Source organism: Epinephelus moara, chromosome 6, assembly GCF_006386435.1.
Source record: "Epinephelus moara isolate mb chromosome 6, YSFRI_EMoa_1.0, whole genome shotgun sequence".
Classification (NCBI taxonomy): Eukaryota; Metazoa; Chordata; class Actinopteri; order Perciformes; family Serranidae; genus Epinephelus; species Epinephelus moara.
Window position 1 is genome coordinate 13,853,237 of NC_065511.1, and position 23,109 is coordinate 13,876,345.

General features: G+C 39.9%; 2 protein-coding genes across 2 annotated transcripts in view; one reads left to right on the forward strand and one right to left on the reverse strand.

Annotated features, from left to right (window-relative positions):
- Positions 1–12,060, forward strand: part of LOC126391784 (myelin basic protein-like) — an 88,697-nt gene extending 76,637 nt beyond the window's left edge. The window contains 5 exon segments of the mRNA XM_050046721.1: positions 1,604–1,708; positions 1,911–1,937; positions 2,698–2,727; positions 4,225–4,308; positions 10,527–12,060. Of these exon segments, the coding sequence (XP_049902678.1) occupies positions 1,604–1,708; positions 1,911–1,937; positions 2,698–2,727; positions 4,225–4,308; positions 10,527–10,559 (279 nt within the window). The 3' untranslated portion in view covers positions 10,560–12,060.
- Positions 12,061–13,472: 1,412 nt separating this feature from the next.
- The window catches only part of LOC126391882 (zinc finger protein 236-like), a 65,391-nt gene continuing 55,754 nt past the window's right edge, over positions 13,473–23,109 (reverse strand). Inside the window, exons 30-32 of the mRNA XM_050046858.1 lie at positions 21,387–21,516; positions 18,389–18,562; positions 13,473–14,594 (exon numbers count right to left, since the gene is read on the reverse strand). Of these exons, the coding sequence (XP_049902815.1) occupies positions 14,473–14,594; positions 18,389–18,562; positions 21,387–21,516 (426 nt within the window). The 3' untranslated portion in view covers positions 13,473–14,472. The remainder of the gene's footprint in view (positions 14,595–18,388; positions 18,563–21,386; positions 21,517–23,109) is intronic.

The window sequence follows — 23,109 nt, forward strand, 5'->3', positions numbered from 1 at the left end:
ATTATGGTGCATTACTTTCCATAGGTTTACATACAAAGAGTGCATGACAACAGCCTGTGCAAAGACAACCAGGTTGCTTTCTGTTTTCCTCAGAGCCAAGCAACCACCACAGTTTCTACAGTTACTTTGGTTATCCCAGTGTCCTCTACTGAGAATAGTAACAACACTGATACTCTTTTGCAGCTGGAGAGCTAATGATAGCTACAAGGGCAAAACAAAAGCACTACCCTCTTCCTGGTTTAGTTGTGCAATGGTTGACGCACTTCCTTTGTGTGGAGATCTTACCAAGAGGCAGACAGGTTTGCATAGTGTAAGCATGACTTATAGAGAACCAATCTAAATATCGATGGTGTCACCAGTCTATAGCCATTGCATTGTGTAATCAACATTTACTTCATAATCTTAAATTAAAGGAAAAACAAACATCTCCTTTCACTTTAATAGAGGATTCTTTTGAATGCATCAGTATTTTCACTCAGGCCCAAAAGTCAAGAGGATATCGACCTTATTAAACATTCATTTAGACATACTCTTTGTAAAGTCTGACTCTGAAGAATTTGGCTGGATTGATTTGTTCTTTGGGATGATAATTAGTCTTCTTTGTTGAGATCAAACCATTGACAAGAAAATACTGACATCCTCAACTGCTCACTTGTTCCATTTTAATTTGTTTTTAATGACTCATGGCCAAAGGTTGTCTACGACGTGAGGCTGCTGTTAATGCTGCTGATAGAATGAATAACTGTAGCTGGATAGAAGTCATCAGGAGATTTTTCATGAAGAAGATTCAGCAGCACTGATAGTGAAAGTATATTCATATTTAGGGTCTCTGCATCTCAGCAGACACTTCTGACTAAGAAATACAAGTTCTTAAGGGTAAAGACATTCCCACCTTAAAACAGTGGAGTAAATGGGTCAGACCATACAGGTGTTGAAATCTCCAATGGAATAACATTCAAATTAAATTTCTGAGTAGGACTTTGCTGTAGATTCCTGTTGTTATCCTCCACTTGTATCCACCCAAAAGTATCTTTACATCATTGAATATATCTATATAATGTATAAAAAAAATAAAATACATTTATGAAAAATACACATTGCAGCATTCTGTGATTAATGTGCCAACACCAGCATCCACTGTCTTATTATTTGTATTAATATTTCAGGTTAGTAACCCCACTTTACGTTACAATCTTTAGCTGCGTGTCACCCTGTAGCCAACACCTTTGGTGCTATGTCAACACAGGGAGGTTTTTGTAAATTGTAAATCATTTTGTTATTTTGGTGTTTCCGTTCTCATCGTTCAACAGGAAAGTCGGACAGGTAACAAAAGAACCTAACAATTCCCACATTTTTTTGTATTATTTGAAGTATTAGTAACCCCAGGGAGAGTTTAGCTGTTTTGCTTAAATCTTAAACTATTATTTTTACACTTATTATTAGTATAAATATTTTGAGGAAATCCCTTTGAAAATTAATTTGAGCATATAACTCTCAAGAGTTTGAGGTCAAGTAATTTTTGTTTTGTGCGTGATCATGCATTTATCTAACATGGAGGTCTGTTGTACCTTTCCGTCTTTTCTCTTCCTCTTTTCGTTTCCAGGGATCTTTCCGAGGTGCTCTCTCTCCAGGCCCTCAGAAAGCCTCTGCGACTTCCCCACGTAAGCGCGGAGCAGAGAACGCTGTGGTCCATTTCTTCCGCACGATCGTAAGTAGCCTAATAGAAATAATACACTAGACCTCTAGATAATACACTAGGCCGCATCTAGGAAAAAGGATTCTGCTTCAACAGTGTTGCCACTATCCCTCTTCTATTCTTCAGCTTTTTGTCCATGTTTTGTCTTGTTGCTCCTCTGCTGCTTTCTCAAACTGTCAAATCTCTTTACTTTCTATGATTAACACTTCTCCAGGTGTCCCCTGCCCCTCCCAAGTCTAGGGTGAGTCTGCTTTATGTTGCTACTACTGAGGTTGAAATTTACACTTACATGTGAAATACAAAAATAGTCAACTAGTGTTTTCAATATTGACAGTTAATCAGAGACATGAGACAGCATTAAGATCACTAAAAATGTCCTTTCATATTCAGGAGGACAGGAACATATCCTGCTGCACACTAGAATTTGATCACAGCATTGCATTTGAATCAGTTTAGATAAAGGTCTTCCCTGTGACAAATTATTATTATATCAGAAGTGGATGACAGTAAGGAGACCATATATGATTTTAGTAAATATTAAGTAGTGAGCCATTTGATTTGAAACCCATTCACTGCAAATTTGCGAACGCAAGATGTATAAAATTTGCAAAAAATAGTCCCATTTGGATAAAGTTAGATGAATGCAGTTTGAGAAAAAATTTAAACTCTTGACTGCCAGTGCATCTTCTACATCAGTGTCTACATGCTGTACAGATGTCCTTGGCTTTGTTGCTGCAGAATGTCACTAAATTTGTGCTCTTTCCAATGTGAGCATCTGCCTCGCTGCTCTCTCCTTCCCCCCACATATCTGCTCCTCTTCCCTCTGTTCCTCATCTGCTCCTGCCCCCCCGTGACCCTGTGATTTCCCTCCCTGGACGGACCCTCCTACCTGCCTCCTCTCCTTCCCATCCTGCCTTTGCGCTGAGTAAGACACACATTTCTATTTGTCCCCTCTCCCTTTTTACCTCATGTCTTTGTCTCTTATTTCCCTGCACATCCAGTGGAGAGGACTAGCAGCCAAGATAGGCCTGGTAGGTGGTTAAAAAAAGAAACTGCAAAAACAGGTAACGAGGTATCACGCCTAATTTAACCGAGGGGGCAAGTGAGGTCATCCTCTTAAACAGCCTTCAAGTCTGACGCTTGTGGCTCTGTTTCCATTAAGTCTCCATAAACCACTTTAGCCGTCGTAATCTGTTCATACATCAGCGATAACGCCCTCATTTCCTTCTGACTTAAGTCCATTTCCAAATATATCATACCCATTTCGAGGCTGTGCAGCCTGACTTATCCATATCATGTGCGTACATTGTACATTCATGATAACCCAGGCATTATTCTGCTCTTCATTAGTCCTGTTTCATTTCAGAAATTCCTCTGTGGCTGGCTGCAGCGAGGCCGCCTTCTGCTTCATTTGGCGACGTTATCAGCAATTAATTTAGGGCCCTCATGAATGTGTGTGCAAGTGTGTGTGTGTGCACAAAGGAAACTCTTCCAAGGGACTGGATGAACATTATTTGAGCGGGACAGGGGATCAAAAAGGGAGGAGGGATATTAATTATTCTTTCGCCTGAAGGTGGATCTTTTAATTTTTTTATGTCCTGAACTTATATATTTTATTTCAGCCCTTCTTTGCAATGCTCAGTAGTTAATGGTGACATAAAGTATGTAATCATAAAAAAAACTACAACTTTCACTTGCACCATGGTTTATAAGGGTGCATTTCGCATATGCAAAGGACAACTGCTCCTTTGCTGGTAACGATGGTGGGTAGGGTTAAGGGTATTTGTCGTATGGGTAAAGGGAAAAAGTGAAAATAGGGTTCTTTCACCCCTCCAATAATTTTCATACAGTCCCTAAGTGTTTTATTGAGGGAATGAACCTTAAAACTAGCTCACACATGCGTTTCATGCATATTTGTTCGAACATCAGTATCACCTGAAAGGATGAAGCTTACGACCATATAAGGTGTTTCATCCAAGAGTCAAGCTGTGGTGTTTTGAGATGTTTCCAAAATCAAATACATCTAGTTCATTGCATCCAGTATGAGAAGAGAATAAATCAGCTCACAAAATACCATTAAAACACAACAGAAAACCACCACACTCTATAAGAAATGATTAGCTAAACTGATGTTCCCTTTTGGTTTCAACAAAATATGCAAGCAGAAAACTTTTCCCTTTTAAAGCAAACTTAGCTGCTGTGTAGCTTTTTTGACTCATACATAATTCACACGAATTGCTCTGATGAAAGAAAACATCGCCAGAAATCCAACACACAAAGTAGGGCAAAATTAGATTGCACCATAATCGATGCCTAGTTTCCTCTGATGTTTTGGGCTTTTGTCGGGCACGCCAATCCATCGCTCGCCAGAGAAGAAGGTCTTACGTATTCTCTAGTTACCTCTCCTCTCCAGCCTCTTTGAAATTTTAATCTGGGGCAATCTGTAGAAGGGTCAGCCACATCTTATCCCCCTGCCAAACACCTCCAAAATTCTTCTAACACATTGACTCCTTTTCTGCCTCTGGCAGGGCACCCAGAAGTCACACTCTGCCAAAGCCAAGAAGGCCAGTGCAGGGGACGGCAAAGGCACCCTGACTAGGATCTTCAAAATGGTAAAAACTGCTTGTCAGACACTTTCCGAGTTTTTTCCCTATTGGCTTCTCTATACTCTTTTTTCTCTTTCCTGGAAGCAAAATCGTTTAGATAGGGAAATATTTCCCTTAAGACTTTCTTACCCTGTTTTTTTTTCCTGCCTCAGTGATGATATCAGCAGCAGAGTGAGTAACTGATTCGTGATGGAGGGATACTTGAGTTTAACTCACCCTGCATTTGTTCAGCATTGATATGCTTAGAAGACATCCTAATCTCATTACTACTGCAGCAGCAGCAGCAGAATAATAAGAGGCTTTTAGAGACAAGATTGACCATCTTGCATGCTACAAGCTTTATACCAGTGCTGATATAATCATGCTGAAGATAGTAGATCCAGTTCTGATAAGGGTCCGGGGGGCTGTAGCTAACATACTGCAACTGCTTTACAGGGAGGGAATCACTTGCCAAGCTCCATTGGCTTTGGGTGCTTTGTAGGACTCAGTGCGCACAGATGTTATAAAACTGATATTTAGGCACACAGTTTACAGTACCTGAAAAAGCTATCATTCAATGACCTTTAATGGATAATGTCTATTATTAACATTATGTAAAAAGTATTGTTATAAGTTCTTGCTACAATTTAATAGTTTGTATAATAAAACATTTACTACGTGATTGTACATATTAATTCAAATCATATGAAAGCACTTTACGTTGTTTACAATATCCTGTTATTGATATTTATTCATTATAAATGATATTTAAAGCTGCCGTAATCAATAATTCCATAATACACCCACTTCCTGAGTGTTATTACTTGATTGAATGGGCGTTATCAGTAGTTATCAGCCTCATAGATAACCCATGGGTTAGAAGGGTTATTGCAGCCCATTTAATGGAACATTAGGTGATGTAGTGTAAAGAGCAACTACGTCCATGTAAATAGGTAGTCCGGGGTGGTGGGTGGGTCAAACAAATATAGGATTTTCACCCAGAAGACTGCTATTTGTGTCCTGTCTGAAATCAAAAGTCAGTATTGACTTATTTAACTTGTTAGTTTGTCACGTAACCTTACATCACTTTTTGTTACATAACAAATGTAACAACAAACACAGGACTTCACCCAGGAGGCTGCTGTTTGTGCCCCATGTGAGACAAATATCAAAATAAATAAATATTTAAAATGCATTACATAGGTTCGTCACAAAACGTTACATCACGGCACTTTTACATAACACAGGAGGTTAATTGTGTCCTGTGTGAAACCAAATGTCAACACTGACTTCTTTTAATTGGCATAGGCCTACATAAGCTTCATTATGTCACGTTTTGTAACAAAAATGCTTATTTTAATGCAAACTATGATTTTTTTTTTTTCTAAACCTAACCACGTAGTTTTGGCGCCTAAACCGACGGACAATGTAGTGGTCTCCTTCTATGAGGCTGATAACCACTGATAACATCCATTCAGTTGAGAGATAACATTCTAAAGGGGCGCATAATAGCAATTACTCTAATGACTATGTGTAATGTAAAAGGTATCACCTGTAGTGACAAATGTACAGACAATTATCAACCATATCTACAGTTCCTCTCAACTCTACGGAGCATTTTAGCATCTTTCGGCTCAATGGTTTAGTGGTTCAGCCCAGCATCAAATGGACATAGTGAACCATTTAGCAGCTAAAGTTACAGATATTTTCTAACTTGGTGGAGACCAAAACAGAGCAAAAAGTAGAACAATTAATGAATATTGGTCTTACATTCACCAGGTGTCAAGAGACACGACTTCAACTGAATTATAATGTTTCTCTCTGTCTCTTCACAGTATAAATAAGCAATATTAAAATAAATAAATAAAAAAAAACAGTTTTAAATGTAGTCTTTTAATAATTTGACTGTATGCTTTTAAGTAAGTACCAACTGTTGATACACAGGCAGGTTTAAACCTGTTTATGAATGTGCTTAAAGACATATCATTATACACAATCATAACTATGTTACAGTGCGTTATCAAGTATCCATAACCATATCCACCAGTTAGAGGTATATTTTGCTCTGACCTCCCTGTTAGCTACATGTTACTGCACCGCTAACGCTAGCGTCTTCTACATCTGTTAGCTAGTGAGCAAAAGAGAGAGGTAAACCAAATTTTATTAGCAAGTCAAAGAGTAAACACGAAGTCAGTCAGACATGGTGGTTGGGAAATAATGGGCTCCTGTCTTTAAATATGTAGCCTACTTAGTGTGTGTGAGACAGTGACCTTTTGGTCAAAAATTTATTACTCAACATTATTTCTAAAAAAGTGCACTGACGTACCTCTAACAGTTTGATAATCCCACTTTGCTATCTAAAAAGCTCCCAAACATGAAATGTCACAAGCACTCTGAGCACAGAGGAAAGTTATAACTCTGTGTTCCTGCTATGACTCAGTGAACGGAGGATTTCACACTCCCACATTTTACATTTCTGGACATTCATTTTCATACGGTGTAGCATTCACCCAACTTTTCAGTTGCTCAATTCATCAGCACCCACTTCAGACTGCTGTATCACAACTGCTCGACTTTCCACTCTCCAGAGACACTGCTTGTTAGTTGATTTGTGTTCACATGTCATGCAAAGGAGTATTGGCTTTTACGCTCTGTCAGGTTTTCTTTGTCAGGTTTTAATTAGCCAGCTCCTCTCACTGTAGGCTACCTTAGATTACTTAGTTTAGCAATTACTGACGCTGGAGAGAAATCCAAATTTCCCCTGGGCTGCATCCTCATCTGTAGTGGCTAAGTTGTTGTCACTAAGCTAGCGGAGAATAAACAGCTCTAGAAATGAGGAACCTCTGGGACGCTCGTTTCAAATCTTTCTGATGCAGCTAATTAGCATCAACTCAGCGCCATCACACTGTCACTATCTGCTTCTCCCACACATAAACAGGCATCACAGTCCAAACGGAAGTGAGCATCAAGCCATATTAACTTTTAATAAATGTTTCAGGCTTTGTTTCTTTTCATTTTCCTGCTTTCGTTTTCAGATTTTGCTGTATGCTGAGCTTTTCTCTGTCATGCCAGATAATGAATTTCATCTGAAATGGCTCTAAGAACAGTTTAGAACAAAAGCTCAGTCCCCAGCTTTTGTTTTAATGCGGAGGAGTAAAAAGCTTTTCACAATATGGATTATCTTCCTAAACAATCCATAAAGATTTGTCTCATTTGTATAATCTTTATGCCTTCACAATCCTCTATTCTCCTCTGTGCTTCCTACTTTTTCATTTTAATGGAGTGGGATGGGGAAAGTGCAATATAGTCTCAGAGGCAGCTTTGTGATAAATTCAGGACGTGTAATCTGAAACTTTCCGGACAAAAACAAACGGAAAATTGGCCACAGTAAAAATACATTTGCAGGATCTGTGAAGCAGTCACCTGTGGAAACCTGATTATGTCCAACTTTCCAGCTGTTTTTTTCTCTTTACTTTAAGGGCAAATATTGTGGAAACTTCCTCTTACACAATAATTTTTCTGTAGATTTAAAAAAAAAAAAAAAAAAAAAAAAGATTCAAGACCTGCTTGCAAAATGATGACCGCCCTTTAGCATCATTAGCAATGTACGGAAGCACATTTCTGCCTAGAAAAAAAATATGCATGAATGCCTAGGAATACTCATAGTAAATTTAAGAAAATCATAAGATCTATATCAAAATTAAGATATACTGAGTCAACATTTTGACTTATTAAGTCAAAAATATGAAATATTAGGCAAATATTATGAGTCGACATTTTGACAGTTTTTCATTTTCTCGTTTCATTTTGACTTAGTATGTTTTTTTTTAAGTTAAAATTGTCTGTAACACTTGAAGGTATCAACATAAGGGTGACATGACACTGTCATAACTATGACATGACACTGTCATGAACTCGTCATAAACATGATGTACATGTCATAAACGTTTATGACTGCTGTCATTAAGTGTCATTCAGTTTTTGTAATGACAAGTTGACATTGTTTGGGTTGTCTTGAGTATGACAACTTGACATTAATCAAAGTGACATTACCAGAAGTTGTCTTTGTCATGACAAGTTGGCATTAAATTTGTTTGGGACGTCCTTATAATGACAACTTGACATTAATTAACATTGTCATGACAGCCAGTCTTATCCTTCATGATATCTTAATGACAAATCAAAATGGTACCACTTTACTTGAGGTCAAAGAATTTATTCATTACACTGTCATAATGATGTCATGACAGCCAGTTTTGTGTCGTATCCTGCCAGACATCTATCTGACCGAGTGTTAGAATCAGTCTCTAACCTTGGACATCTAATGATAATAATCATTATGTCAACTTGTCATAAACACAAAAAGACGTGCATTTCTTGTTAATGTCAAGTTGTTATGACAAAGACATTTTCTGGTAATGTCACTTTGATTAATGTGAATATGTCATAATCAAGACAACCCAAACAATGTCAAATTGTCATTACAAAAACTGAATGACACTTAATGACAGCAGTCATAAACGTTTATGACATGTACATCATGTTTATGACAAGTTCATGACAGTGTCATGTCATAGTTATGACAGTGTCATGTCACCCTTATGTAGATACCTTCAAGTGTTACCAAATTTTCATTCTGTACCTCATATTTTAACTTTCTCGTGCGAAAGTGCAATACTTTCTAAGATCTTGACTTAGGTTCTATTCGCATGGGACCAGTTTTACCTGGGGATCTTTAGTGATTTGTAACAATTGGGGAAGTTGTCTGTGATCTTAATCCTGTGTGAATCTGCCATGTCCGTAATTTGTCAAGCAGAAATTCCACTGTAAACTACTGACCATATTTCGCCAGAGGTCATTTGATAATGTTTGCCTGGTGTGAATCGCCATCTCAGTCATTTTGGATTGTATTTAGTTTATTTATTCATTTCTTTCTGTGCCTCTTTCCTGACTGAGAATTATAAAGGCTGTGTTGACAATTCTAGAAAAAGGTTTTCACAGTATTTTGGGTGCAGGAGGCTCATGTCACTACACAGCATGGGGACCAATTTGCAGAAAGGTGATGACAGGGACGACATATAACAACGTGTGGCAGAATCAATTCTGTTTGTTGATTCCACATTTAGAAAAGAAGAAAGGAAAGGTTAAGACTAAACATCACCGCTAGTTGTGCTGGAATGTCAATAATAATGTCAGTAAATTTGGGTAAAATACAGACTTCATCTATCCCATGTGAATGCACTGCATGAAACACAGACATGGTGGGGGTCATTTCTAAATCACATGAGGTCCCCTGGTATTACTACTCCGGTGTGAACAGGGCTTTAGTATTTTATCATTTCTTACTTAGTATCTCAAAATTTTGTTTAGTAAGTTTGACTCATAAAGACAAAATTGTCACTTATTTTCCCAGAATTTTGATCTAGTATCTCAGACCTTTGACTTACTGTCTCACAATGTTGACTTGTTATGAGTTTTTTTTTTTTTTATCTCTATAATTTGTAACATTTCAATGAATTTCTTGGGGTGGCTGTGGTTCAGGAGGTAAAGCGAGTCATCCACTCATCAGGACATCAGTGGTTCAATCCCCGGCTCCTCCAGTCTGCATGCTGAAGTATCACTGGGCAAGATATTGAACCCCATGGGTGAATGTGTGAATGTGACATGTAGTGCAAAAGCGCTTTGAATGGTCAGAAGACAAATGCAATATTGTTTTCTATTAGCTTCTATAACTATGCATCATTGCAGACGTGTACAATGCCCACACACATACTAACATGCTTGTTTTTCACATGAAAGGACGACTCTGACTTTGGTCTCAGCCCTAGTCTCATTATTCGGTAAGGGAACTTGTAACAGCTAAAGAGCCAGAGAGCTGGTTGATGATAAGACCTGTGACTACAGCTCTCAGGCTTTATGAAAGAACTGGTAAAGCCTGATGAAATACTGTCTTTGTTCCTTCCAAAGTCTTTTAAGATTTCTTTTTTACACAATTTGTAAAAAGTTAGCCAGCTAATGATCCATAATGGCCTTCATTGATGGTGAAGACTCAAATCTTTCAGTGACAGCTTAACACCTACACTTACCTATTTGCTTAAGTGCTTAAATGCTGTCTACTGAGGTGAAGACTCATCATAGACTGAGTGAAATGACCAAAGAGCCAAACCAGAGCAGTCCTTTAATGCTAAACCAGTCCTGAGGGACTGCCACCTCCATATATTCATCACATATGTCGTCTGTTACAGGGAAGCAGGAGTGCTTCTCCAGCCAAACGCTGAAGTCCCTCTCTACAACCCCTTCCAACTGGACGAGGGCAGATGTTCAAGATCACGGGACTAAAGTGGGGAAAAAGAGGAAGAAAAGGAGGAAATCTTGTCACCCCTTAAACTCACGTTCCCCTCCACTTGTGATAACACTCTAACTTACGCTAAATCCCTCGTCTCCCCTATTACCTCCCCACCCCTTTGGCTGGTAGATAGCGACACAATCTGTTGCCCCCACCCTCCCCATGCATGCGTTGTGCTGAGTCTGTGCAGTCATCATCATTAGCGTGAACTTTTTGCTGAAAGTGATCCCGAAGCCGCTCACATGTGCAGCCCGAATGACCCTCCCCCCCTTCTGCAATGGCTCTCTATACTCGTGCTTGAGTTTCTGTGGACGTCTTCCAAGATTCCTCTAACAAAATGGTGGCTAAACCGAAGCACACCTGGAGCAGTTGAAGGATTAGGGCCGGTGCGAGTCCGACTGACTCGACCGTCATTGCCGCTTGCCGATTGGATGAAAAGGCTGGGTTGTTTCTGTTTTTTAAAAAAGGAACGGTTTTCTGTCTCGTCACACTGTCTTCGTCATTCCCTTGAACCTTTCCTGTAAACCTGTGTGTAACAGATTTTACATTTTTACGAGAGCCATTTGGTCGCAGTGTGTTTTCATTCAACCTTTGTGTGTGTTAGCTGTAGTTAAGTGTCCTGTCATTGATGTGATGTTGATCTATGTTTGTCATTGGGGCCTAAGGCTGGCTGTGGATTTTTTGTGGTATAAATTTAATTTCTAAACCTTCTAAATCATATTTTCTGCAATAGTCACTGAGAAAAATAAATAAATTAGTCATTTCTAATGTATTTCTTTTTCAGTCCAAGAGATAATGGTAAACACTAATTCTCCTGTCCGTATATATCTAAGTAAATAATTTCGTAGTGCACTGTTTTCCACTTTTAAAAGCTGCCAGACTCTGAATCTGAAGCTGATGTTGGTGCTGCAGCATGATGCCAGATTCAGACCTTTCCTCTTTGCTTCAGTGTAGTCTAGGTCACTCCTTTGTCTTCGCTGTTTCCATCTCACGCACAGCACACATACTGTAAATTAAATTCAACCCTTCGCTCAACAAGTGCCTTTCCTCCTGACTACCAAAACAATGTGCTGTGTTCCCTTCTTGTGGATAATTAAAACAACACAATTTCAAAAAGGTGCTCTGTAACTAACTCTGTAGTTACACATTAAAACGGTTTCTTGGGAATGTGTCAGTTGCAAGTTTTCTGGAGGAAAAAAAAAAGAAGCTCAGCACTACCACTTGTGCTGTTCAAAGCATCCGTCTTCCACATGTTACAAAGCAGGCGTGTGTTCATCTCTCCCACTGTTTGTGTGTGCTTGAGCCTTGTGGGTGCTGTGTAGTGTTCCTCTGAATGGACCCTGTGGATGAATGTAAAGATCCTCTTCATTATTGTATGTGTAATAAAACATGACCAGCCACTTAACTGAGAATAAAAAATAAAAATTATAAAACCAACTCTACTCTCCGTGTTGCGCAGTGTGTTCCTAACCTTAACGGCAAATGACTCATCGAGCTGAAGTGATGTTATTGGGTCACAGCGTCACACCAGGCGAATGTACGACGTAGTTTCTTTCACAAAGCCAGAATTCATGACTCATTTGGTATTCATCACTCATGCCGAGCTTTCCAAGCTACTCATGACTGAAGCAACTGGAGCACCATTCAGGCTGAAGTACAATCACGCAGAGTATGCGTTGACAAAAGGTACAAAGGCTGGCTGTGAATGAAACTCACACAAAAGAAATTATTTTTGACTAATATTTCATTGCAAAACATTTTTTATTTCCTTTAAGTAAACATGTTCTCCCGCATGATTTCTGTATTGACTGCTGAAACATGAATGAGGGGAATGTTTACTGACATGTCATCGCTAAATAAGCACAGAGACATACACTTGTTTGTTTGGCCGCTGCCTTAGAAAAATTGAGCAAGGTTAAACTTTTTTCTCAGATGGATTTACATTTTCTTGCCAGAGTCCTCTGTGTTGGCAGCCCGCTCTGCTGAATCTGTCATGCATGAGACTACAGACTATTGAAATAAGGAGAAGGAGAAGTGGTGCGAGGAAACATGTCAGCCCTTAGCTTGTAATAAATGTTTTAATATAAAAAAATTACAATATATTAACTATTAAATACATGTTTTCTTACAATAGAAGTTCGGATTTTTAATCAGGCTTGGGCCAAGAACTACCACTGTGGGTCAGGCTTGGGTCGAGCTTGGACAGAAACTGTGCGAGTTCATGTAGGGTCAGGCCTGATTTTTTTTTTTTTTTTTTTGGCCCAATCAGAGCTCTACTTTGGCTACAAGCTGACATCAGCTCGTGGCCGATTTCTTTATAAGGTCATCTGCTCCAGGGACACTACTGCTAGTGTTTGCATTCTGTAGCCCAAACTGCTACATGTAGCTACATGCTAACATCAGGGAAACGTGAACTTGGTCGCACTCACTGATGATGTAAATTTCTCCCCGATTTCAGATCATATTCTGACTGGAACATGCCCGGTTGTGTTACTGATGATGTCAATTTGTAAAACAGCGTGAAACCCGCTGCAGGCATGTTTTATCGCCCACATTCTCACGCATGTGCATGTGTCTTCATGATACAAAAAAAACAGGGACCCCCCTTATGAAAACACTGTTTCATAGCACTACCAGTGGTCATGAACTCTGCAAGGTACTTTTAACACGGACCTGAGATTTGTATTTATCGTGTCATCTAACTCACAGCGAGAAAGTGAATAAGCAAATAAATTTTCTAATAAGAATGTGAAACTATTTGTTTATTAGGGAGAGGGGTAATAAAAGGAACAATAAAAACAAATGCAAGATTAAATTAGTAGAAAAATTACTTTAATCTTCTTAATTTATTATGGACAATAGAAAATACAACTGCAAAAAAAAGGGGGAAACAAAAGCCTTACGTCTGTACAGTGGCTTTGCTTCATTACAAATGCAACATTATGCTCAAATTACATATTTGCAGCCCTCCACATTCTGGAGGTTCATCAGAAAATATACGCAATCTAACTACACTATTTACAGAGTGAACTACAGTGAAACAAAACGTCTGTGCTGCGAGTCTAAATGATATGACAACAGGAAACACAACGCTGACATGTTCAGTCAAAAAACTCGTACAGCATCAAATCCAGGAAGTGCTACTCTTCACTAACCTGTGGTACACTACTCTGGGCACTGTTTTCTAACTAAAACAAACGTGACGAACTGCAAATGACATGTCACTTCAAGATGAAATATGTACAGTATAAATATGTAAAAAAAAAAAAAAAAAGTGACAAAAGTCTTGTAGACCCATGAAAAAAAGCTTTCTATGTTATTTTTACTGAAGCTGTCACAGCAGTACAGTTGTTTGCAGCTCTGCATACGTCCCTGTGAGCACAATAATGAAGGAACAAGACGCTCGTCTCTGGGGAGCTCTTTCACAGAATACGGTTTCCTTTGTTTCCAACAAGGTCAGCATGAGAGGCACCTGCTTCTCCTGGAGATGACGGGAGAATTCTCTGGGATGCCTGTGTTTATCGAGCCAAACCTCTCCGGAGGTTATCGTATTGATGACAATCAGACAGTAGCAAAACAGATAAAAGTCATTAAGCCAATCACAGGGAACCAGACTCCCCTTACTTCACTGCTAATTTGGATAAACAGCAGGGGACTGCTGCTGGGGTAAAAGCCCTCGGTATACTGTGGAGCAAATCTATAAAGTCAAATCTTTTTCTAACCAAATAAGCTTTTTTGAGAGGAGGAAAATGTTTGGCGAAGCTTCTCTGTGCAGATGTAAAACTCAATCAGTGCTCGGTACACTGTACAGTGCTGTCTGACTTGGGGGTCGGTGTGGTTTGTGGTCAGGGGAAGACAGTGTGCCAGTCTCCGGATGATTCAGGAACCACCTCTAGGTCAAGTTCAGGTGTTACCTCGACCTGGGCCACTGATTCATCCTGGCTCAGGGACACATCTTGGATCTGACCTGGAGGGAGAAAATGAACAGTGAGAAGCTGGTTTGCATGACTGACGTGCAGTTAAACACTCCTTGAGATAGGTAATAACAGCGCTTTGTAAACCAGAGGGAAAGCCCATTAAAATGCATTTACAGAGCAGCAGCAGCAGCTCAGATTCTGGATTCAATTTGCCAGTGGCTGTCATGCAAATGAGACCATTATTCAAAAAGCAATCTTCCTCTCCTCATTCCTCCACCATTTGTTTTAATATCTCACATTCTTACTTGCTTTTATGAAAACGCCACGTCTCTTACACAAACTATATAATAAGAGCTGACAGACGTGGAATATGCTCGTTGTGAGTTGGAAATACGATATGAGCCATTCGTCAGAGTACATTCATCTTAAAATAACTTGAGCACAAAACAACAATAAGTCACTTTGGCACAGGCTGAGAGGTTCAGACACGCTTTTTCTGCAGCTGCAGGCCACATGCTAAATTGAGTTTTATAGTGGGAGTCATTTAGTTATCTCCCTTTATTTTTGCTCTATATCTGAAACACTTCAGCCACAGATTCATTAAGTTGCAAGTGCCCGACTGTGCGCCTTGAAATCCTCCAGCATTTTTCACAAGCGATGTGACTGTATCAGAGTCTTCCTCTGTGATGCTGACAAATGTATACTGAACAAAAATTTTAACCCAACACTTCTGTTTTCGCTCCCTTTTTTCACAGACTTAACTTGAAGTCCTAAAACTTTTTTATGCACTCAGTAGATTTATGTCTCAAATTTTGGTCGCAAATGTGTTAAAATCCGTGTTAGTGAGCACTTCTCCTTTTCCAGGTCAATCCATCTACATGAGAGGTGATTCATACCAAGATGCTGATTAAACAGCATCATTACTACACACGTGTGCCTTGGCAGATTCACAATAAAAGGTGCAGTTTGATCACACAACACAATGCCACAGATGTCGCATGTTTTGAGAGAGCGTTCCATTGGCATGCTGACTTAAGGACTGTCCACCAGTGCTGTTGACCGTGAACTGAATGTTCATTTCACTATCATAAGCTGTCTCCACTGTGGTTTTCGTTATTTGGCAGTACATCTAACCGGCCACACAACCACAGACCAGGTGCAGCCACACCAGCACAAGACCTCCACATCTAGCGTCTTTACCTGCAAGATCATCTGAGACTAGCCACTCTGACAGCTCATGCAATAACTGGTTAGCACAACCAAAGATTTTCTGCACAAATTGTCAAAGACGATCTGCATATTTGTCGTGTAACAGCAGTTTCTTGTCGTAACCAACTTGTACCGGTGTGAGGTTGGTTGGATGTACTGCCAAATTTAGGGAAACAACACTGGAGGCTGCTTATGGTGGTGAAATGAACATTCAGTTCACAAGCAACAGCTCTGGTGGACAGTCCTAAAGTCAGCATGCCAATGGCACGGCCCCTTTCAACTTGCAACATCTGTGGCATTGTGTTGTGTACATTTTAGCACATTTTAGAGTGGCCTTTTATGTGACCATCGCAAGGAACATCTGTGTAGTAATGATGCTTTTAAATCAGTGACTTGATATACCACACGTGTCAGCTGGATGGATTGTATTGGAAAAGGAGTGCTCACCAACACAGATTTTAACAAATTTGCAACCAAAATTTGAGAAAATTATATCTATTGAGTGCATGAAAAAGTCTTACATCTTCAACTTAAACCTGTAAAAATGGGAGCAAAACCTAAAGTGTCGCATTTCAATTTCTGTTCAGTGCAGATAAATGAAATAAATATCAAGGATTAATTTGACCTGTAAAGCTATTCTAACATCATAAACATGTCTGTTATCATGTTCAGTCATAGATACAAAACTGGGAATGAGATCCTGGTATTTCCCAGGAACTCTTGCCAAAATATAGTTCAGTTTGGAAATATAGTCTAGGAACAACTCTTAACCTGCAGTAGTTTCTTCCAATTACATTTTATGCTAAACTGGCATCTTACAGTTCAGCTGTGCTCTTTTTGGATTAAGTGAAGCAAGAAGCGTCCAACCTAACCTGAACCCTAAAACCAAGTCTCAGCCCTCAAACAGGCATTTGAAAAAGTGAGGACTGGCCAAAATGTCCTCACTTTGCAAGAATGTCCTCACTCTGTTGCTAAAATATGTTTTTGGTCCTCACTGTGTAGCATATGCATGTACAAGTACACACACACACACACACACACGCACACACACACACACACACCCCATCATTGAACCAGGTGAGGTTAAGATAGCGTTGGGGCTAAAAGTAGTTTTTCCAACCCCAGTGTCTGAATTGGGTTCATTGCTCTTTAAAAGATTGCACTGGCATAAAACCATCTTAAAATGACAATAAAAAATTCATCACAATTATTTCTGGGACAATATATCATCCACCAAGTAGTTCTCATTACAGGCCTATGTATATACAATCCCAAACACAGATCAGACATAATTTAAAAGACCCCGCCTTAAACTGAACACTTTCTTCTAGCATCGAAAGTCTACCTTGGACACTTGTTCCGTCAGAGGCTTCCTGCTTCTCTAGTGAAAACATGTCTATGAAAGTCTTTGCATGGCTGCATCAGTTAGAAGCCATGCTTCCATAACAAAGACAAGCCGGTGGCTGTCTTTTCAATCCAACTTCTGTTTGCTGTCGCATCTGGGAGTTTGGACAGTGAGGTCTGTACTCTCCATGTGTCAGATCTCACATCCAAACAGCAATTTGCTGTTCAAATTCTACACAGCTGGTTTGTGTCTGGGCAACCACATAACCACATCAAAGTTGTATTTAAGCCTGAATGAATTTTGCACAAGTTTAACATTTTTTTTATTTACAAACAACAATATCCAACCTGGAAACATATGTTTTGATTTTAACAGGCCTTTCAGGAATTGCGTGACCACAGTAAAACCTGACAAAGTGAATTCAGTGTGCCCTAACTTTTTAGATTCCCACCAACAAAACAGATGCCAATGTTTCAGACATTGCTTTTTAAAATATCTCCACCTACCCAGCTGGGGGAACCTGAGTGGAAGTGCTGAATAAGTACAACAGATCTGTCAGCACTGTTCTCCTCCTCCTAATATTTAGTAGGTGCCTGCCAGGCTTTAGAGTAAGTGAAGACTCTGGTCAAACAGTGTGTGTGTTGCACTCTTGGGCCAAGGTTAACCAAAGGGGAGCCACAACCTAAACCCTACCCCAGGCTGTCAGGATGAATTAACGACTTAACATTCAGTATAAGCATCTAGAAATATCAAAGAGGAAGCTGGTCTGACAGCTTGTTCTGAGAGAGTGTGAGACGGGGGCGTGTGTGTGCATGCACATTAGTGGTGAGTGTGGGGGCGACTGAGCGCTGGCATGAGGCTCGTTCTGTGCAGATAATGAGAGGGATCATCAAGTGAAAAGTTGAGAGAGTGATAGAGAGTTAACGTTCCACTGGGGAAGGCCAGCACTGGCTGTCAGCAGTCTGAAGCACTCAGGGACACTTAATGTGCAGGGCCTTGTAAATGTGTTTATTATATAAGTTATGTGGAGTGTGTGAGACCATGAGAGCCATAAACACACACACACACACACCTGCACAAACACCACAAGATGGAAAAAAGGACTTCATTATAAAGTGCCAATGCACACTGATATTGTTGGAAGTACTCAGTGAAGTAAGTTGACAGAGAGACAGGGGAGAGATGATTACTATCTTTTGCTGCCCAGCTGCATGAACAGCTGGCTGTACACCTAAGAGTTTTCAGTTGGGTTTGTGTGTGCACTGGTGTGACGCCACGTCAGCTGCTCACCGTAGCCGTGGGATCTCTTCATGTGGTGTTTCATGTTGCTCTTCTGGGTGAACCTGATGCTGCACACCTCACACTTGAAGGGCTTCTTTCCAGTGTGTTTGACCGTGTGGACCTGCAGAGCGCTCTTCTGGTTGAAAGCCTTGTCGCACTGATTGCACTTGAACGGCCGCTCGCCTGCATGAAAACAAACAGAGCCGCAGATTATTCCAGGTTCAAGCCACACATTCCATGAGCCCCCAAAAATGGTCTTATGAATATACACTATTTGAATGTTATTTATTCTTTTAAGGAAATACAAATATGTCAGTGGTCTCCCACAAATTCCCACGCACACACACAAGCGCCTGTGTTGTGTTTTGCTTTGCCATTTCATGTTTCATACATGGTGTTGATAAAACAAAAGGAACTTGTGTCAGTATCACTCGTAAATGAACCAACCACTATTGTTAAACTTGTGTACATGCAGACAAGCGGCTGTGATGACAGCGGCATTGTTCACACACTCCTCTGATACTTCCTATTCGAAGACAGAATCTTAGGCTGCATAACTAGAGTCACTTTTCCTTGTCAAATCTGTCATATTATGTAAGTGCTTTTAACTGTAAATCTAGACAGGCATCACCAAATGGTGCACTGCAGTCCGTATGTGAACGGACTGACGGTTCTATCTGGACTCTTGACCTATTGTAAATAAATTAAATTAATGAGAATAAATAATAATTATCTTTACAGTGCGTCGTTCTTTTTCCTGACAGTCGCAGCTATAGACTGTGCTCGCAGCTAATCCAGTTAATACAGCATAAGCTTCACTCAACTGAGCAAGTTAAATTGATTGTTTAGCATGCGTAGACAGCTCAGCAGAGAGAACAACAGTGTAAAAGAGATAACAACATGGAGCATGAAGCAACTGACCCTGCTGCTTTGATAATAATAATAATAATAATAATAATACATCAGATTTATATAGTGATTTTCAAGACACTCAAAGACACTTTACAGTGCTGAAAAATAAAAATGATAATAAGTTAAAAATGAAAAATGACTGTTGAAAACTAGGGAAATGCCAGTTGAACAGATGGGTTTTTAACAGTAATTTGAAAGTCTGTAGGGAGTCTGCATTTCTGGTGTTGAGTGGGAGGGAGTTCCAGAGGGTTGGGGCAGCGGTGGCGAAGGCTCGGTCCCCCAAGGTTCAGTGCTTGGTTCTAGTGATGGGGGTCAGGAGGCTGGAGGAGGTCAATGGCTGTAGACTGTGTGTGAGATTGTTTTCTCTGGTCTAACCAAAGAAACACAACACACCTTGACCATGTTTGGATCGACTCACAGCTGTGAGTCAGCTTTGTTTGCTACTAACATTATTAAAACCAAGTATTGCTCCAGGCTCACCAATGTTAATGAGAATGACACTAACTCCATTCAAGCCAAGACTGAGAAAGTGGCAGGGCAGTCACCAGCCCTTTTCTCTCTATAGGACAGGAAATGGAAATAATTGTTCAAAAATTATTTAAATTATCTTATTCAGGAAGAGACTGTCCTCTTTTACTTGAAATACAGGCTTTAAAGTGCAGCACCACGTAAATTACAAATTACAATATGTTATTTCAAAGGCCTGGGAAAGTTTAACCAATTTGTGTGAACATTGGCTACTTCCTCTCACAGCCAGAAACCAGACAAGGAAGTCTAAAACTTGGTGTGATGTCATAGGGTATAAAGTCTGGAGCTGCTCCATAAATTTTTAGACACTGTTAGACAATAGGAATGACATGTATGAATTTTGAAAATGGATGCTGTTCCCCTTTAAGTTCATTATGCTAGGACTAATTTTACTTATGGTTAAGAAAGCTATTTGTTTTATATACAAGCGCCATACAAGGTCTATGCATCTGTATGTTATGCTACTTTAAAAACTGACAGTTTTTTTTAAATGAAATGGAAACATAGGGGTTGGCTACAGGATGATTATTCAATGTGAGGTTTGGACCTTTGCTGCGAGGAATTTTTTGTAACTGTGCCTCTTTGAATTTTAATGCAATACCCCTGAACAGGAGAGAAATACAAACGTCAGGAGAGTGTCCTTGTCCTTGTAACTTTTTTCAATGTTGCTGAGTTAAAAAAGACAGAAAACCTGTCTTAACAGTATTCAAATGAGTGTATTCAAATGGTAATAGTCCAACAGAACTGTTATGTGCATTGAAGGCTGATGAGTATGTCTGAGTGCTTAGGATTTCACAAAGCGATGAGGCATTCAGAGCATTTAGCTGCTTATTAGCTGTGTGTGTGTATGGATGTATGAATTGGTGAGTCTGACAGGGTAAGCTGATGATTATCACAGTGTCTGAGTAGCATCCTGTTTTTCTTGTTTTGGTTCTTTTTTCAGGTCTGTATCAGGACTCTTTGATGACTTGGGCACATTTCACTTGTATTTACTGCTAACTGCAGTTACTACAAGAAATAATACTGAGGAACTGTACATCATGGAATCTTTGTGACAATTAGGTCTGTTATTTTGGTGAACAGCTGTTGCCCTGATGCCCGTCAGTTAAACACTTAATCTTGATCATGTTAATGGACTGCAGATGGAAACTAGCTAAAAAGCTATAATCTGGTGCAGTGCATCTTTACTCTGTTGAGTCCAATGTTCTCTGTACATGGTCCCTGCTAAAAAAATAAACGAATAAAAAAAAAACCAATGTTGTAATTCACTGTGGAATTTCTGACAAACAGTATACGTAACATACACCTGTGATACAAACGTATGCACACAGCAGTCTTAAACATTCTGTAGGTGTGAGCTACATGTTTCCATGGCGCTCAGATGTTTCTCTTCATTCACACAACTTTGCTAAATTTCACAGATTCATGATGTTGCACATTTCTGTTGGAAACTAAATTCTGAAATGCCGTCCTTAAATATATCCATAACAAGCCAGGACCTGGGTAGTTATGACAGTGTTTTTTGTTGTGACTAGCACTACACAAACTTGTTTCATAATCCTCTTACCTGTGTGTGTTCGGTTGTGTCTCTCCAGCTGGCTTCGCTTGGCAAAGGCCTTTTCGCAGGAGGAGCAATTGAAGACTCTGGGTTTCTGAGAGCTGGGCGACGGGCCTGGCTGATGCACTCGTTCATGTTCCTGTAGACAGATCCAAAACTTCATTATACAGTTTACAGTTTAGCACACAAAGTCACTCTACTGGAATGTTGCTGGAACAGAGGTGTCTGTCATTTTGCCTGGGCAGAGACTTGATTTGAGTTTTTTTTTTTTGGGTGTATGGTTGTTAAATAATGTGCTCTGTTACTGGGTGGAGTGCTGATGCAATGAGTTGAAAAATGAAATGAGACATGGGTCAATTTGACTAAATGCTTATTTTAAATGATCAATTTTGGGCTTTATCCCTTTAAAGCTGATTATTATCTATATGTGCTTTCTGATGACTGATTTACATTCTCCTGAGACACGGCAATTCATATTTGTCCTGTGTGGGGGACATGACACTGAGGCCTTCATTTTAAACACCATGCATGCAGTCAGAGTCCTGATGTATTGTGCAAAGGGCATCCTGGGCTTTCTAGTGATGTAACACACATGGGGGTGTGACCAACACGACACTGGGCGAGAGGCGGGGTACACCCTGGACAGGAAGCTAGACTATCACAGGGCTGACACACAGAGACAGACAACCATTCACACCTATGGGAATTTTGGAGTCACCAAATAACCTGCATGTCTTCAGACTATGGGGGGAAGCCGGAGTACCTGGAGAAAACCTCCACTGACACAGGGAGAACATGCAAACTCCGCACAGAAGGGCTCCCTCACCCTGGGATTTGAACCCTGGTTGGTTATCGATACATCAATTATTAAATTCAAGCAGTCAAGTGGCAGTGGCATCGGCATGGCCTTCCTAAGTAAAACACTTGAAAGAAGATAAAGTCTGAACCCATTAATATTCTATGGGTGATCATCTTTCTCATCAACTCCTCAAAATGGGAATCTGACAGCGGCCTGATATGCTGACTCCCATACTACTCATTCTTGTCTTTCAATTTTTAATGAGAAAATCATTCTGATACAGCAGTTCTTGGTTCACAGCGGCGCATCAGAATTATGAAATTTAGGCAGGACTGAAAGAGCAGTGACATGTACTCTGAATACCGATGTCAGTACTGAGCTGTATTGGAGACAAGTAATTGGTGACACAAAGCAGAAGGGCATGCAGGAAGGTAAATGGAAACAATGGCATAAAAAGACTGCTGGCGGCAAAAATTCTTATGCTGTAGCTGCATCAAGTTTATAAGGAGATAAGAATGCCTAGAGGATGTTTGGGCTCATTATGGAGACAGCAGTTATTAAAAGTGCCTCGGTGAAAAGTTTGGGAAAAACCTTACAACTTTTATAAAAAATAAAAGTTAACTTTCAAACACAAGCAAAACTAACAAAGTAGCTAGCACCCAGTACATCCCTCACCATGCTCACAATAAAACATGCATGTCAGGGTGCTCACTTTCAAGCAGCACTTAAACATTTTGTGAAATTGCTGTCTTTCGGAAAATCAGAAGAGAAGATCGACACTAATGCAGCAGCAGCTGGTTAGCTTAGCTTAGCTTAGCATAAGGCACATCGGTATCAATCATAACCGTCCTTTAAAAATGTCATTACAACGTAGGGGTTTCTTAACATACAGCTTTAATGTATGCATGTCTCAGTACGTGTGCGTGTGTCATG